Here is a 15,278-nt window from a genome sequence, read left to right on the forward strand (position 1 = left end):
ATTTACATTTTTTTCCTTTGGTAGGGCGTAAGAAATACAAAAACTCAGCCAATATATTGAATAATATTTTTTCCTCAATCACACAATCATTCCTTTCAAATTTATCCAAGCCTCTTTACAGTATCAATGACTTAAAGTTTGAATATTGAATAACTTTGATGTCAGAAATAATTGCGGAAACACCCAGATATGTCGTGACCATCTGTACAATTTCCCTTTTTTTAAAAATTGAGTTTCTAGTTAAGAGTAACTTACTTCTGCTATAAGAAAGCATCCTTATAGCAGAATTTACTGGAACGCAACAGAATTCAGTAGAAAAACTTCTGAGTGCTTCACGTCATTAAAGTTGCTCCCCACGTGTCCCTTGCGTCACCACTTAAAAAAAAAGGGGACGTAGCCAGAACACGGTGGTGGTTGTTGTTGTTACACTATCATCCACAGGAGCAGGAGTGATTTTTTTTGATGCATCATATCCCCTTTTCTGTTCTGTTGGCTGTCACACAGGTATTTAGATCCCACATAAATCTCGTGAGGCGGCTGAATATAAAGAGCAACACTGTCTGTGGCTCCTCAAACACGGCTAGCATTAGCTAGCGGGTCTCACTGTCACAGCAGAGCTAACCAGCTAGTTGCTTAGCAGTTATGGAGTGGCTGGGCAACGGAGACTCACTTCACCACAGCGAAGAGCCCAGCAGTGAGTCACTTTCAACGGCCGGAGGCTTTAGTGGTCTTTACCCTCACCAAAAGGTAAGGCCTTTAAGTTATCTCATTCAAGATGTGCTTAACGGTATTCTAACAAGCGAATGCTGTTGGGGATAGCTGGAGTGTGCATGTTATAACATTTTCTGTTATTCTGAAGCACAGTTTCCACCCTACACAACAACGGGATATTTTACCAGTTAGTTTAGTGTTAAATGTCAGTGTTCACGCTGCTAACCCGCAGTTGCCCAATAACTATTCTACTTTAGCTCATGCTTATAGGGTAATCAGATTACTCGCTGCGTCATTATCTTGTCAGTACACCACTGAAATCAGGGTTGGGAAGAAATACCCCCTAGGTGGGATGGTTGATGGGATCAGAGGCCATAACGGGAAGTAACAACCCCCCCCGACTCAAACATGCGCACACTGACAGCTGTGTGTGATTACTAGCTAGCAGAGAAGGCATGCGACCACTGGTGAAGTGGAAACAAGCGTTTATTTATTTTTAACCCTCATGCTCCACCTTAAGCTAAACGCAGCTTGACTGCGGTCGTGAAAGCTTAAAAGCTAATGAACTACATTTAGTGTGTGATGCAGAGTCATCCCTCAGTTTTTAGGTGATCACCTCATTTACCACTCAGAGAGAGTCATTTCATGGTAAATTGTAAATGGACTATCTCTACTTGAGCACTTATAGAGCTTTATACAACTTGCTTCATTCCTCCACACAAACACTTTTCTTGTACACCTAAGTGCACACACATTCATACTCTGATGAACAGTGTTGGGTAAGTTACTTTAAATTAGTAACTTAGTTACATTACTAGTTCTATCAAAAGTAACTCAGTTACTTCAAGTTACTCTTTACTTTCAGAGTAACTAGTTACTAGGGAAAGTAACTTTGGTTTTACTCAGAATTCTCTTGTTAATGTGTTGCTTCCGTAACTGGATACCCAGCAAGATTGCCAGTCTTCTAGCTTGCTTACTTGCCACAAGTGCACTGTGCCACCTACCAATAGAAAGGAAAAAATAATGTGCACATTTCCACGAGAGAAATCCCACACCTGATTCTATCCTAGCCTGCTTTTTACATCCAACACAAAAACTGCAGTCGTGGTGCGTTCGATTGTACTCAGAACTCGGAAATTCTGCCTTCTGAATAGGAAGATGTAGGTAACACCAGACTGCAGATGAGCTGCATACAGAGCTGGACTGGGACAAAAAAATCCTCCCGGGCATTTTGACTAGCCCACCATTGTAGGAAAAATCATAAAGCCTTTGAATGAAAATAAACGCTGTTGTGACAGTGATGTACACTGTTCTGATGGTATATATGTATCAATCTATCAATTGTTTGTTGCAAGACTCAGATAATTATTTTTTTTAAAAGTGAGACATTTTAAATGAGAATAAGAAAGTATTTCCTTGTGCCCCCCTTTCCCTTTTAATGCCCTACATGGACCCCTGGCAACACTTTACTAGATCCGCACCTGCACAGTTACCAGCTGTCAGCTACCTAAAAAAGGATCCTGGTGTTATTTGTCTCTCAGAAACAGTTCATAACTTCCCTTCAACTCATTCATGTCACCTAAAAGGTAAACCTGTTTCTCCATCACAGCTCTGATGATTCAGTAAGGACATCTCCTGGTTTCGTCTTCATGTTTCCCTCTCACCACATATCCAAACCGACATCATGACCAGCAGCTTTACAGCTGTGGCTCCAGCAAACATCAGCTGATAGTAGAAATTAATATTAAATAAATTCTAACAACAGCTGATCAAGCTTAAACATGCTGCTGTTGTTTACCGCGACATCCGCTGGTTTCCTCTTTCTGGCGCAAAGTGAGCGATAAATAAACAAGAGAGAAAAGCCAATCAGCTGATCACTGATCAGTTTCATGATTGAAGTAGAAACAGGACAGGGAGGGTGAGAGGGTGAGAGAAGAAGAGGCAGCTGTGCGGCGTAAACACAGAATAACTTCAGCTTTGTGCCTTTTTCATTGTAGCTGAATTACGGGACAAACTGTTCCTTTTCACCTCAATACGAAACGCGTAATATTTTCTCTGAATACCAGACGATTCAGTTTTTTACGAGACGGTTGGCAACTCTAATAATTAACCTTATGAATAAAATAAAGTTCAACATCAGTAACATAGCACCCACCCAGCTGTATAGAAACTCCATCATGCTAGCTAGCACGCAGTACGAAAAAGTCAGCACAACGAAAATAAACTCCAACTAAACTTGGTTCATATCTGACCCAGATGGACTGCAGGTTATAACTTCTTACCTGAAGTTCAGTTCACCTGACACTCTCGGACCAGCGGCCGCTTCGGGTCTCTCCTCTTGCCTCCCTTTTCCTTCATCCACCTGCTGGCCTCCACCACTTGCTAATGTTATTGAATCTGTGGAAGCTCCGCGATAGCCGCCACACGAAGTAACGAATAACGAGCCTATCTAAATCCCAGTAACGAGTAACGCGTTCCCGTTTTTGGCATAATAACTAGTTACCGTGCTCGTTACCACAATAATAACGTAGTTACTGTAACGCGTTACTTAATAACGCGTTAGTCCCAACACTGCTGATGAATCCATGGTAGAGCAATTTGGGGTTCGGTATCTTGCCATGCAGACTGGATTGAACCACCAACCCTCTGGTTAGTAGAAGAACTGATCTACTGCCACCCCAGAAAAGATGTGTTCAGAATAACTTTCTGAGGAATATGTTGCTAAATTTCAAACTTGGCATAAAGATTTTGGGCTTTGATTGAAGTGCAAAACCTCTTGAATTTTATTCATTTATTGTATTGCTAACAAGTGCTAGCTGATTTTTTTTTTTTTTTAACAGTAGTCATTTGCTTTCCATTTACCTCAAACCAGCCAACATCATCAAACCTCTGTGATTGTCCCATGGCATCGCTATGCCAAAGTCAGCAGCGCTGTGTGAAGGCCTCGATCGTCTCAAGTTGGAGACTAGCTGAGGCGCAGGATCAGTTATGCTCTTTAGGAGTCCACAGCTCTGAGTCGCTGGAGCAAGAGCGTGCTCGGACTCAGGCCTGCCCCACAGAGCTCACGCACAATGAGGAGGAGTGGCGCCGCAAGGAGAGCTTGCTGGGAGTTCAGGAACCCAGCCGCAGTCCTGTATTTGGAGCTAGTTGGGATGTTTTTGATAAGGCAAGTTTGCCAAACAACATTGCAAAATGAACATATAGAGGGGCTGTGTTCTGTGCCAAGATTTTAAGACCGTGTTTCCTTTCTGTTTCAGAGTATCATCAATGTCCAGCATCAGGCTGCAGAAATGGACCAGGACAAGTGTAAGACATTTCTCCAGAAATACGAACAAGAGCTCAGGCATTTTGGTAAGTGAGCCAAAACGTCATCAATTAGCAAGTCTGTTTGTGGCTTTAACGTTGCTGCAGTTTAGTAGGATTGTTTCTCTGGTGTAAAGGGAAAGGATGTCCTCATTTAGTTTTCATGTGTAAACTCAAATAAGTTTTAAGCTGCCTGCATAGTGACATTCCAACAATTTCATTCCAGGACACACTTCTTTAAATAGATCTTATAAAGTTGGATATTAACTTTGTTGCTTGTCGTCAACGTGATAATAATATCTGAATTATGGATTACGGCCTTGTTTATGTGCTGCTGGGAAACAAGCTTGCTGGCATCACAGCAGTGGTTATCAACACTCACATAAAAAGGAGCATTTCATGCCTAATATGGTTCTTCCTCTGCACACAATGATCTCTGAGTGGTGCCCATTTCAGTCAGAGATGTTACCAGATGATAATGATGAAATAGGGATAAAAATATATAAAGAACAACTCGAGTTAATTATTTTAATGCCAAGTTCAGTCTCAGTGCTCCTGTTTATTTGAAACATTACGGCTGCACAGTAGAGCTCTGAAACTTTAAACTGGATACATTTAAACGTTAGTTGCTACTTTCTCACAGCGCAATAAAGGAGATGTGGAGATTGCTTTAGTTTATCAGCCGATCACAGTGAAATTAATTATTTATTTTTAATGAATAACTGTTTGTGGTGTGTGTTCTGCATTAAAGTAGCTGCATTTCCAGCAGTGTAAAACAGACTTAGCAGGACAGTAGAACCAAGGATAAGAACATTTACACATTTTCTGCCTCAAATGAACAATGAACAAGCTACAAGGGGGGGTGACGGTTTCAGTGTCATGGAATTTTTTTTTCCTCAGTCTATATTGGACATTTAGAAGAACCTGTATTACATACCTTGCCATCAACTTTTATCACACCTATAATTTCACTGAACACAGGCTGTATATTTTTGCTTTAGAAGCTTTAATGGATAGTTACATAAGAAATAAGGAACCAAGTTATCAACTGATCAGACAGGTGATGCAAAAATTATGAATTTGCACAGATTTGGATTCACAGGCAGTTTTGTTGTTGTGCTCAGTAGATACTGCATATGCTAACAACAGCAAAGCAGAAAAGAGATCAGTTGTTGACTGCTGTGTTAAAGAAATAACTGCATATATTACTGATATTTAAAAGTCGTAAGTTTCTGTAATCAATCTTGTATTTATTTATTTGTCTTTGTCAGGTATGCTGCGAAGGTGGGATGACAGTCAGCGATTCCTTGCAGCCATGCCTCAGCTTATCTGTGAGGAAACTGCAAACTACTTAATTCTGTGGTGCATGAGTCTACAGCAAGAAGGGGTAATATGCCGACAGAGTAGGCCTGGTGTTACTTTATTGCTTCATTATAGTCAACATCTCATCAAGTGACTAAAAACAGTTTATCCTATAAACAGCATAATGCAGTTTTCGTGTGGGTCATAACTCTGTGGGTCATGTAATTCCCAAATGCTAAAAAACAGAGCCAGGGGAGGTGTCCTGAGTAGTTGATCTGGAAGATAAGTGTAAAGCGTAAGCTAGCTATCTATCGATCGATCTATCAATCGATCTATCAATCGATCGTTATTTTGGCATGAGTTTTGAAGTAATGCATTGCCTCCAATGGACCATGCAAAGTGTAGAGCTCAGCACAAATGAAATGCTGTGGTATGACCGTAAGAGAGCTGTGCATAAACGAATGCTTGGAAACTGAAGCAGTGTTGTGTGGGGGACAGAGTTCCTCCATAGTGAGAGACTGATAACGATGTATAGAAAATGATTGCATCAGATTATTGGTGCTAAAGGTGATCCTGCAAGCAACTGGGACTTAACTCCTCTCTGTGCAACTGGATTGTGGACTTCCTCACTAACTGTAGACAGAGTGTCAGAGTGGGTAAGAACACCTCTTCCACCCTTGTGGTCAACACCGGTGCCCCTCAGGGGTGTGTTCTGAGCCCTCTGCTATGCACTCTCTTCACCCATGACTGTATTTCCTCCTGCGCGTCCAATCTCATTGTTAAGTTTGCAGATGACACTACAGTGCTCGGACTTATATCCAACAATGATGAGACAAACTATAGGACAGAGGTGCAACAACTAGAGTCATGGTGCCACGACAATAACTTGGTCTTAAACACCAAAAAGACCAAGGAGATCATTGTAGATTTCCGGAAGAGGGGTCATAACAACCATCTGCCTCTCTTCATTGGTAGTGAGGCGGTGGAGAGGGTGAGCAGTTTTAAATTCTTGGGGGTAACTGTGACCGAGGACCTGTCCTGGGGCAACCATATCACCTCAGTTGTACGGAAGGCCCAACAGCGCCTCTACTACCTGAGGAGACTGCGGAGCGCACACATTCCCAGATCTCTGATGTTGAACTTCTACAACTGTGCCATCAGCAGCGTTCTGACGTATGGATTTCTAGTGTGGTTCCCCAGCTGCACCAAGGCTGATCAGCAAGCACTCCAGCGGGTGGTGAAAGAAGCTGGCAGAATTATTGGAACAAGTCTGCCAGAGATCAGTAATATCTTCCCCACTCGCTGTCTGAGGAGGGTGCACAGTATCCTGCGGGACCAACATCACCCTGCGCGCCACCTTTTCCATCTGCTGCCCTCAGGGAGAAGGTACAGGTCTATACAGGCCAGAACATCCAGACTGGCCAACAGCCTGTATCCACAGGCTGTGAGGCTCCTGAACTCTCTGCCCCCCTCTCACGGACAATAACCATATCCAACTTCTTAATAGCAATGAACTGGTCTGCATTGGTGCATCATATCTTTATTCTCTTCCCCCTCCTGCCCCCCCCCCCCCTCTTTCTTAAATAGATAACTATCATATCTGATATCATATCTCACAGTACAATAATATTGAATGGGTTGCATTGTTGTATTTTGTCATGTTTCTCAGGTCTTTGTCTGAATTTCTACGAACATTATTGCTAAGGATTGTCTTATTGCATTGGAGTCACACTGGGTTAAATATGTACACTTGGGTTTTAAGGGGTATTTATTATTTTCTTCTTTTTTTTGGGTTGTATGGAAGCCCCAAACGCAATTTCATTGTTCTTGACAATGACAATAAATAAATAAATACTAAATACTAAAATACTGAATGGGACATAGGATAGTCCTATAGAAGCTTTTTTTCACTATATTGCTCTATATAGAATAATCCAAGGAGGATAGATGTTAATTATTAAAAATCAGTATTTCTAACAATTCTTCAACCAGTGAATTAAAAGGTAACGTAAAAAAAAAAGTAAATTTGGGCCAGTTTCCAGGTAAAGAACTTACAAAGAGGGCATCTGGTGAGAAAACCAAAGACATCACACTAGCTTTTCCTACTTGTGTTCTGCAGAAAGAAGCGTTGATGGAGCAGGTGGCACACCAAGTTGTAGTGATGCAGTTCATCCTGGAGATGGCTTCAAACTCTCAGCAGGACCCTCGAGGCTGCTTCAGACAGTTCTTTCATAAAGCCAAAGTAAGAGAAATTCCTCTTATCATTGATGTGTATGAATGTTGTGCATCTTATTATGGCTTTTATAGTGTTGCATGCTAAAATAATTTGGCTTTGTTTTCTAGAGATAATAATAAAAAGCCATCATATGCTAGCTTTCAGAGTGTCTCAGACATATTGTTGTTTTTCCAGGAAGGACAAGACGTCTACTTAGAGGTCTTCCATACAGAACTTGAGGCCTTCAAACAGAGAGTTAAAGATTACACAGACAAATGTAGAGGTCATTTGTCCAACACTGAACAGCAGAATATCGGCACAAACTGCATACTCGACCCCAAAGAATCAACAGTACCTTCAGTAAGTGCACTTGAGCTTGCACCAGCAAATCTTGTACCTCAATGCAGTTATCACTTACAGAAGTGAGATGGCACTGTTGAGCTTGTTTTGATATAAATAAGAAAGTAACTAGTTTTGGTTTTTCTTGGTGGTGATCATTCCCGAGGGATGTGTCTGTGGTTTCTTTTGTTTGTAAATGATGACAGCACTACAGTGTGGGCACAGCTGCAAAAAGGTAAACTTTACCTTATAACAAGGAGCTGGGCCCCATTGTGTTAATGTTACCTGTAAAATCAGAAGTGGCCAACACATTTGCTGACAGTTGCTATTTGACCTCTTCAGCACAGCAGAAACCCGAGAGGACATCCTCAGTCTTAGTTTTATCAAATCAGTCAGATCTCATGTATCCATCCTCACTGTAACAGTCATCTGGTTTTCTGTAAAACGGGAGAAACATGTAGTGATATATTGTACATATATTTATTAGTTTTAGATTTAGCCATTCGTATATTTTGCCTGTTTATGTTATTGTATTTTGCACAACTCTGTTGCTTGTGAAGCTCGCACACAAGAATTTCACTCGCATGTGCTGTACCAATGTACCTGCACAGGTGATGTGACAATAAAAGTGATTTGATTTGAAGTAGTCCGTGTTAAGCAGTTTTATATACTGTAGAGTGCAAAAACATCAAACTACTGTTAGATTATGCTAAGAAAATGCAAAATGGGTGCAGAGGTTTCTTGAAACATGTGCAAACATAAGTGGCAACTCGGTATATAAGGTGAAAACAAGCTTGAAGACGATGTTTGCCTGAACTCGCTCGGGAATAGTTCTCCAGGCTTCTTGGAGGACATTCAGAGCTCTTCTTTGGATGTCGGATTCCTTTTGTTCCATTCTCTGAAGATGATCCCACACTGCTTCAATAATGCTGAGGTCCAGGTTCTGTGTTTAGGTTCACTGATGTGCAGAAAAATGTAGCAGTTGCCAATCTTACCTGATAACACTGCATGATAGATCAAAATCTGACGATGCTTTTCTGTGTTAATATTTCATCAATTTTGACGAGATCTCCAACAGCACTGGCCAAAAAGCATGCCCAAACCATGACAGAGCCTCTGGTATACCTCAGCCTTTTCTACCTATTTGCCTTCCTTAAGAATTGCTGCTTGATCATTTGTGAATCAGCTGAAGGGCCACGTGCATCTGTCAGGGCTTTCTTAAGGATATGACAATATATATTTATATATATTTGGTTATTTTTTTTGTTTGTTTGTCTTTTAAACAGACACTTCTTTTTTTGTCGTCCACTTTTCCAGTTTGCTCTTATTAAGAAGAACTTTGAAAAAAGGATGTTTTCAGATTCAATTTTAATTATGGAAAAATGGGGAGAAAATCCTTAAAATATACTTTAATTAAATTATTTTTTTCTAGTTATATTCCCTTATTTTAAAAAAATACCTATTTCATAAATTATTCCCTCTAAAAACTTATACATTAGCATGTTTGTTTACTAGATGCCTATAATAGATTAACAAAGAATATTTGCACATTTGGAATATAAATCTAAAATTAACGCAGTATATTTTAGCAGAGACATTTAAATAAAAAAAAAAAAGAAATATTTCACTGGTGTTTCCAGAACTATTCTAAATCTTACTTCCATCTTTTGTAAAACCCTCTTGGGCAGTAATAATTACAGCTTTCTTTTTGAGCAAGTCACTACAAGCTTTGCACACATGCCTTAGGCAACTTATCCCATTCTCCCTCGCTCATCCTCACTGTTCAGTAGGAAACATCTGTAAACTCACATCTACAGATCTCTGTATAGATTTTTGTATTATGTCTTTATTTTTATTTTTTGGGGGGGGGGGGCATCAGGTGCACCACCCAGTGACAGTTCAACTAGCCAACGGCAAACACAATAATGGGGTGGCTTTGGGACAAGTTTCTGATTTTATTTAGCTGCATTTATCTCTGTCAGATCTGAGCATTCTGGTTGTCATTGCTGCTGAGAAGCAGGCCCTTAACATCATGCTGCCACCACCCTGCTTCATGTGCTCAGTCATGCGTTTTGTCTGAGCATGGCTTCCTTCTTCTCACTCTACCCATAAAGGCATAAGTGAAGGTGTGTTGGCAGGGAAGGTCATCCTCCCATCTCTGCTGGGGAGCTTGTGAATTCCTGTTAAGCTATGAGACACAGATTGTAGCTCTGAACTATTTCACACATCACCTGACAGAAGTGCATGTGAGAATAGAAATGTTTCACTGTGTTGATCAAACATTGGTCATCAGTATTTAACCTATGAGCTCCCAAGTCTATCTAATGTCTGATCACACTGATGTGTGACCCCATCTCCCTGACCACTCCCATAGTTGGCTGGTTACTCAGTGTGTGGGAAAAACCGTAATATTAGTAGGAGTCTTGGAGGCTTTAAACTCCCTTTTTTTGACATTGTACTCCTGGGATGACCATTTAAAATGAAAACGAAGAAACTTGTAGAGTAAAAGAGAAAAGGAAAAAGCAGTGTAGGGGTCTTTGTGAAGCACTGTAGATGAAGCTCTGTTATATAAGAAATGTGTTACAGTATGACCAAAAGATCAGTAAAGATGTGTGTCTCACATAAATTAAGTCTTTGATATTGTAAACCGATTACAGACATGTAAAAATATTTGGACTTGTGGAAACGATTTCAACATTCAGAGTAATCCAAGTGTAGAAATTGCTAAAGGGGATATAGCACAGGGTAAATGTGTGGGGTGCAGTACAACAGGCCTTTTTGTAAGACTGAGAGAATGTGCTGTCGCCCCTCTGTTGGCCTCTCAGCTGGACTGGCTGCCAAAACTCAACTCTAAAGAGGGGAAAAAAGCTTTAGGAGGATGCAGCCTGTTGAAACTGAAACTGGTTGTGCTTTTGGATTGTTACAGCTTTTTCTTCTAACGTCTTGTTAGAAGAAAAAGCTGTAACAATCCAAAAGCACAACCAGCTTAACTTAAATTTTGAAATCTGACCATATAATGAATATTACTTACAACACATGTTTGTTTAATGCTAATTTGTTTTAATTGAACAAAACGTGTTGATAAAAATAAAGAACAAATCATTAAAGATAAATATTTAAAATCTCAAACTGCAGTTAAAGAGCCTTTAACTAAGCCACAGTAGACTTATCTCTCAGCTATGTTTGAGTCTAATTTTAATTTTGATTTGCACGCGACCGTGTTCATCTGTGATTGTTTTCTGATTTCTGTTGACCTCTTTGTGTCTTTGCATTTCATCACCAGGTGGCAGAGTTTCCTATGAAGCGCTGTGTAGAAGCTGGACTTTGGACAAGCACAGGGAGGTGGACAAAGGACGACACTACAGAAACGGAAGACATGCGCATGATGGAGACGTCTTAGAGGATTCAGCCCCGCCCCCTGCTTTTCTAATATCACCATCATAACCTCTCCGTTTAGGAACGATCCGAGTTGTTTATACAGCAGACCAGGCTAAAAAAACAACAACATCATAGTGCAGGAATAAACAGACATTCAGTCTTTTATGCCACAGTTTTCAGTAGAAAGCCTGCAGAAAGTACGTTTGTGCCAATGGCAAACGTTTCTCTGTGTGGCTGTTAGCATGTCGGCGTGGTTGGCCTCTGGCAAGCGGGTTTGTTGCAGTGTCTTTTGCCAGCTTAAATGCATGTTGTGCCATAACTGTTGTTTTTACAGTTGGAGGTATTGCATTCTTCAAGCTAGGTGTATATCTTTCTCAGAAGAGAGAAATATCCTCACTAAAAAGCAGAACAGAATTCATCCAGACAACACAATGAATACTTAACCAGTAAAGTCTCTGGATAAAAATCACTTTGGTAGCAAATCCACTGCTTAAAGTATGACAGAGGTCAGGGGTCACAAAGAGCACTCTTTAAAAAATCATGTCAAGTCTGAGGAGAGTAACTGATGAAAGTTAGTGTCCTTGCACCCTCTGAAGTACAAGAAGATTCAGTTGGAGCCAAACAGTATTGCAAATCTTGTAACTGCAATGCTGCTGCTCTGGTAAACAGTAACTACTGCAAACAAACAAAAAAAGGTGGGGAGTGCTTTGCGGGTGTGACCTGAATTGTTTGATTTTAATCATGAAGAGGAAAACAAACCTACCTGTGATTAGGAACAAAGCATGTTTGAAATGGAGGGAGAGTTTCTGAGTTATCAATAGAGTGTCATAGGGCTTCAGTTTGTGAGATATGCAGCTTTATTTTACATTTTTAACATTTTCAATGCATAACATACAACCAGAGCTACTGACTTTACGCTAGTGTGCAAAGAGCAGTTACAGTGAATATGAATAATTTCTAAATCTGTAGTGTGATGTAACGTTTTGGTATACCAGCACTCAACATATTCAAAGTCTAAGCCAAGTTAAAGCTCTGAAAGTTCCTATTTTTTGTAGTCAGTTTCTTCTTGTAGGACCCTTTCAGATTGATCTTCATATAAAGAGACTGCACATGAATTTCAGTTCTGTAAGGCTGATTATGGGAGAGGATGAACAATGCAGTATGTGTGGGTGGCAGGGTAGTTGTCTGACTCAGTCCAAATCAGCAGTCAGAATGGATGATTCAGGATGATGGCTTAAGGTGTAATTGTTTTCATTTCTATCATACAGTTGCTCTTTTGTTGCCTGATTGCTTCTTTTTGAGCCAGAAAGGCCATCATGAGTGGTCTGTCTCGTTGCTTTAAATAGGCCAAGAGGATGTGTTAAGCTCATTTCCAGCTCTGTTTGAACTGTTAAACTGGGCCTTGATGCAGCCCGTTAATTTCGTCCCCTTTGTGAAGCAGGAGGTTTCGGCTCTGCTCCTTACAAAGGCCCTTATTGGCTGCTCCTAATTTGAATAGTAGATGGGTGGGGCCTCTGTGTTCACAACTAGAGCCTTATGCCTAAACCTTGTTAAGGGAAAAAAATGCTTTTATTGATATCAAACAGAGACAAGAGTGGGGGAAAACTTGCTAATGTGAGTATTCAGAGTAGTTGAGCCTCTTTTGGGTATGGTTAATATGCTCATCCAAATTTCTAACATCATGTACAACAGAAAATCATGAAAAACATCATGGGTTCAGGTGATCTGACAACACTCCGATTACACTATACCTGTGGAAATCATTGTGGCCTTAAATCTTTTGCTTTGAACACTGTGTGGTGCGACAGGTTCGGAGGACTAAAGCACATTATAGCTTCGGAACAGTATATGTGATGGGAGAAAGAGGATGGTTTAATTGTTCTGTTTTCCTAGAAGTATTCCTTAGTGTTGTCTGGAGAAGCTTAAACACAGCACAGTTTGTAAAAATAAAAAAGGAAGCCTTTCGTCCGTTAAGAGACATCCATGCTAGTCAGGTGTTATGTGGATAAATTAACTGCAGATAAGTGATTAAAAATCAGTCAAATACAACATAATGCCTACGCTGAGCCGTAATACAAGCTCACCAGATGTTAAATTACAACTGACTATATACTGTGTATTCACAAAAAAGTATTTGTTGTGCACTTAACAGCTTTGGGACTTCCTGTGACAAAAATAAGAGTCTCAGGACGACAGGTGGTGATTAATTTAAGTTGAATTTTGAGTAAAATAGCATGCTTTATAGTATGTGAGTCAGTATAATAATTCTGTGATAATAAAGCACTCAGCTTTTGATGCAAATAATATAATATTACAATGCTGTCTTTTTTAGAAAGGCATAATCAGCCCGGTTTTGGTGTTGAGTGTAATTGTCAATTAACCACAACCGGTTATTGTGCGGATCGTGACGTGAGACGTAAAGAGGACACTACATTACTCGGTAACTAATCGTCAGCTGAGTTTCGCTCCTTTGTCTTGCTCTCATGTAATCAGAGACTGAATTTCAACCCAAACACTTCAAATCCTACCAAAATCTTTTTACATTTGTTTTGTGCATTTTATTTGTGTCTGCTTCGGTGATGCGCCAGAGAATAACTATGCTTTCTTCACCAGCCTGGCATCTGTACTCGTTTCCTGAAACCAAGTTGCAACCAACTGTTTCCTTTCATAAGTGCTTTGTACAGACTTTTGTCTGTGCTGAGTTGGTTGAAGTTCTTCGCTCTGGGATGATCGACACCAGAGCTGAAGGAAAGATGCCTGTGTTGAGGATGTGCGAAAAAGGGCTGAGCTCTCAAAAAAAGACTTTTCACTGTATGTGTGTTTGCAGAAAGGAGCTCTCTGCATCTGAATGTGTCCTGCACTTTATGTTTCTTTTGTAAAACGGACGAATACAAAGGGGTGGGGTGTTGAAAGCTTTTGCTTTGTAATTTTGTCTCATCCTGCGTTCTAAATGTATATCACCTTTCTGTTCTTGGTCAGCAAGAAACAGATTAGAAATTATGAATGCGTTTTTATGAATTGCGTGACATTTTGTTTTTGCTTTTGTATTCGTTTTTTTGTTTGTTTAAGTTTCAACTTTCTTTCACAATGCTTTTCATTATTTAACAAAACATAAACATTGTAGACATTTGCTCAGTAAGACATTTGCTGCAGTGTGTGGATGTAGAAATATCAAGTGTATAAAATACAGTTCAGACTTGGAGCTGCTTCATGATGCATTGATGATTCTGCTTCACAGCTATCGTTGTCATTTATTAATGATCGCTCCCACCCCCACCCTAAAAAGTAGTCTTTTTTTAAGTATATTAAGTAACATACACACACTCAGTGCTGTTAATAAATATATATGTTCTCAGCAGTGAGGTTAGATGTGGACATAATAATAATAATAATAATGGATTGGATTTATATAGCGCTTTTCAAGGCACCCAAAGCGCTTTACAATACCACTATTCATTCACTCTCACATTCATACATAAGTAGTCTTTGTGGAGCAAAATAAAATATTTAACTACGAAAAATAATTGGCTAAGGCTTGCTGAACTCAGCCTGTGGCCACTGGTGTGTCGACTTCCCAGGTTACAGTGAGCTGTGAGTTTAGTCACTAGCTGCCATCACATTTACACTGACTTGTCCTACAGAGGAAAAAAAACAACTTCAAATATATAAACACAGTACTTAATGTCTTTTGGGACCTACAGTCGAAAACAGTGGTTAAGTCCTTACAGCGAAGCTCCACTAAGTTTGCACATCATAGTTTGTTGTCAGGTCTTGAGGAGTACTAATATATATGTAAAATCAAATTTTATAAGAGGGAGCTTTGTGAAGTCCAGTAAATATTTAGACAGTCAGTTCTGGAGTTGTGGTTGAAGACAAGGCTATACAAATACAGGCCATTTACCATTTACAAGGACGACTGAAAGAAAGAGGAGGTTTGAGTGGAAAGACGTGTGCTTGCCAGACAACTGTGCCTTGCTCGTCTTGCTGCAGGCGAGAAGCTCATCATAATACTGACTGCTGTTAGCATAGC

General features: G+C 40.1%; 1 protein-coding gene across 2 annotated transcripts; it reads left to right on the forward strand.

The window, feature by feature from the left end:
• The first annotated feature begins 400 nt into the window (after positions 1 to 400).
• On the forward strand, positions 401 to 14,583 carry cdc37l1 (cell division cycle 37-like 1). 2 transcript variants are annotated; one of them, XM_085359726.1, is made up of 7 exons: positions 401 to 747; positions 3,584 to 3,877; positions 3,969 to 4,062; positions 5,286 to 5,401; positions 7,436 to 7,558; positions 7,727 to 7,891; positions 11,154 to 14,583. In XM_085359726.1, the coding sequence occupies exons 1-7, from the start codon at positions 643 to 645 to the stop codon at positions 11,268 to 11,270; spliced, it is 1,014 nt and encodes a 337-aa protein (XP_085215852.1). In that variant the 5' UTR covers positions 401 to 642; the 3' UTR covers positions 11,271 to 14,583. The 2 variants fall into 2 exon arrangements, with proteins under 2 accessions (XP_085215852.1, XP_085215853.1); XM_085359727.1 differs by having other exon boundaries at positions 689 to 747; positions 3,552 to 3,877.
• Positions 14,584 to 15,278: the final 695 nt, after the last annotated feature.

Source organism: Diplotaxodon limnothrissa, linkage group LG7 (genome assembly GCF_057381915.1).
Source record: "Diplotaxodon limnothrissa isolate DT_005_m linkage group LG7, D_limnothrissa_male_GT1.1, whole genome shotgun sequence".
NCBI lineage: Eukaryota > Metazoa > Chordata > Actinopteri > Cichliformes > Cichlidae > Diplotaxodon > Diplotaxodon limnothrissa.

Excerpts from the sequence above, each read along its gene's own strand:
- cdc37l1 (XM_085359726.1), top strand. The coding sequence starts at position 643 with ATGGAGTGGCTGGGCAACGGAGACTCACTTCACCACAGCGAAGAGCCC. Across the intron at positions 748-3,583 it reads GTCTTTACCCTCACCAAAAG|CCAACATCATCAAACCTCTG; the intron begins GTAAGGCCTTTA and ends ACCTCAAACCAG. Across the intron at positions 4,063-5,285 it reads ACAAGAGCTCAGGCATTTTG|GTATGCTGCGAAGGTGGGAT; the intron begins GTAAGTGAGCCA and ends TGTCTTTGTCAG.